Genomic DNA, 2226 nt, shown 5'->3' on the forward strand with positions numbered 1-2226 from the left:
TGAGACTGAAACCTTCTTTCTTCGATCGAAATACTAATGAGATTAAAAAGGTCATCATTGGAGCAAACAATGCAATAGCTTCGGTTAGAGAAAAGCCCAAAATGGCATAACCAAATGATTGTTTAGCCAATGATGGATTTCACGCCACAAATGGATCAAAGAACTGAACACGTTTCCAATACCGACAGCAGCTCCCGCTGAAGCAATTGTAGCAGCTTCAGCACCCATTGATTTTGCACCTTCTAACATCTCGGGTTGAGAATTCTCGTCACGCTTTTTGATTCACGATTTGATGTTATGGATTCCTCGTAGATTCTTCCCCTCGTTCCTTTTATCTTAGNGTTGAGAATTCTCGTCACGCTTTTTGATTCACGATTTGATGTTATGGATTCCTCGTAGATTCTTCCCCTCGTTCCTTTTATCTTCGGCATCTCAGAATGCTATGCATTCTTTTCGATCTTGTACTGACGCTGAGACCCAATCTCTATGAAAAAAGCAAAAACGTGCGCAACTACATCAAAAACCTCTATTCCTGAAGTAAACTCTAGTCGCTCTCGCTACGCTCATATACTATTCGAAACCGAGAAAACCATCAAAATCTTCAATGGTATACTCGTCTGCCTTATTTTGCAGAGCAAAGACCCCATTCATCCGAAGTAGTATTTTTGTATAGAACAGAGGCATTCTGAGCTGACTACTACGACTACATGTGCATCTGGTGCAGTGGCTTGGAAGCAAGCTACCTTGACCATCTTCAGAAGAAAAAAAGAATCGACTGATCAAACGCTGTAGGCGCGGACTGCTCTACATTCTGCCATGCCATTGTGACCCTCGAAGTGATCTTCTTCTAGTTACAGGACGAAATTCGGCAGCCAATTGCTGGCTCTGAATAACCAGCCCTACAATAAGTTCAATTCTTCCATAACATAACGGGGCGGGGTTGCGCGCGAGCCGAGTGACGTAGGTGCACAAGAGTACTTCGCGCCACAACCATCTATTTTTTATAGGTTCTACGGACGGATGCCTGCTGCTTCATCTGGGAGAAAAGAATCATTGATATGCCGGTCATTAGAAGGAAGAACCGCCATAAAAAGATTCCTCGTGTATCATCTGTAGCAAAACTATGAACGGGAGCTAGCAATCCGGACCGTATTGAAAAGGTTCCTGAGACACAGCATGGAAAAGTCACAATATTCAGAAACGAGGTCCAAGAATGAAGAAAAGGTAAAATGACTGAATGAATACGAGCTGTGGCTAATACCCGAGGCATAAAAGAAGCATTTTCTACGGGATCCCGAAACCACCAGCCACCCCGACCTAATTCATGATGAGCCCACCAACTTCCTGGCAAGATGCCTACGGTTAAAAAGCACCGACATATCAAGATCCAAATTCGAATTGGTTCCTGGTCTTGGTCAGAGACCACTGTGTTCGCACCAGCGGTCCAACAAAGAAGCGAAATAGTGGTCTCTTTCTTTCCATTACGAACGATACACTTCGCCTGCTCCCTCCCCGTGTCTACTAGCCCTCCCGTCCAGAGCGAAGAGAAGGCGAAAAATCCAGCAGAGCGAAGCAGCATTCCATTCTTTTCGGCGGCATTCTTCCGCATTGGCGGCGAGTGAAGTGCCACAATCCATTCATCATTTTGGATCTACATAAGCCAAAACCCATAGCACTGGCGACGTCTCCGGCATCAAGGAGGATGTATAACTGATATAGGATCTTGTGGAACAGGATTTGATTCTGCAAGCGGTTCGGTACGAACGAAGAAATTTCAAACAAAAGGATTGGAACTCGCTGATAAGAAAGGAGAGAAAAACAAAACAATGCCAAGAGTTCCATCAATCCACTGTTCATCGATAGACGAAGCTCTCTCTTTATCATCTCGTGCCAGATGCAACAAAGGATGAGTCCTTTTTCCTTCTCGCGAACCACGGGAGCGCCGGGAGCCCAGAGGAGCAAAGCTCATTTTCGAGTAAAGCGGCGCATAAAAAGGGCTGGCCCGTCAAAAGTCTGGTTCCTTCGCGAACGAAGTTCAGAATCAACAAGGGTTCATAGAGCGAAGGGAGTGTACAACTGGGGCGCAGTCCCACTTTTTTGTTCGTAACGAGGGAGATCTCGAATGAGGTTCTTGATAAAAGAAAGGTGCATTCGCGGTTAATACGTTGTAATTGGATAAGTTATTAGGAATATGACGGAACGAAAGACCAAAGAAAGAAAGAAGAA

At 44.9% G+C, this 2226-nt stretch overlaps 2 protein-coding genes and 1 pseudogene across 2 annotated transcripts; 1 reads left to right on the plus strand and 2 right to left on the minus strand.

Moving 5' to 3' along the window:
- The window catches only part of LOC120084774, a 487-nt pseudogene extending 208 nt beyond the window's left edge, over positions 1 to 279 (minus strand).
- A 559-nt stretch (positions 280 to 838) lies between these two features.
- Positions 839 to 1482, minus strand: LOC120087090 (probable cytochrome c biosynthesis protein). Its single transcript, XM_039043970.1, is given in 3 exon segments — positions 839 to 1282; positions 1284 to 1317; positions 1424 to 1482. Coding segments are annotated over 3 exon segments (465 nt in total). The 3' UTR covers positions 839 to 910.
- Positions 1483 to 1679: 197 nt separating this feature from the next.
- LOC120084775 lies at positions 1680 to 2063 on the plus strand (the record flags this gene model as incomplete). The annotated part of the gene is made up of 1 exon (XM_039040595.1): positions 1680 to 2063. A coding segment is annotated over one exon (231 nt), but the record flags the coding sequence as incomplete, so codon positions are not given.
- Between the last annotated feature and the right edge of the window lie 163 nt (positions 2064 to 2226).

This window comes from Benincasa hispida, chromosome 9 (genome assembly GCF_009727055.1).
Source record: "Benincasa hispida cultivar B227 chromosome 9, ASM972705v1, whole genome shotgun sequence".
In the NCBI taxonomy this organism is placed as follows: domain Eukaryota; kingdom Viridiplantae; phylum Streptophyta; class Magnoliopsida; order Cucurbitales; family Cucurbitaceae; genus Benincasa; species Benincasa hispida.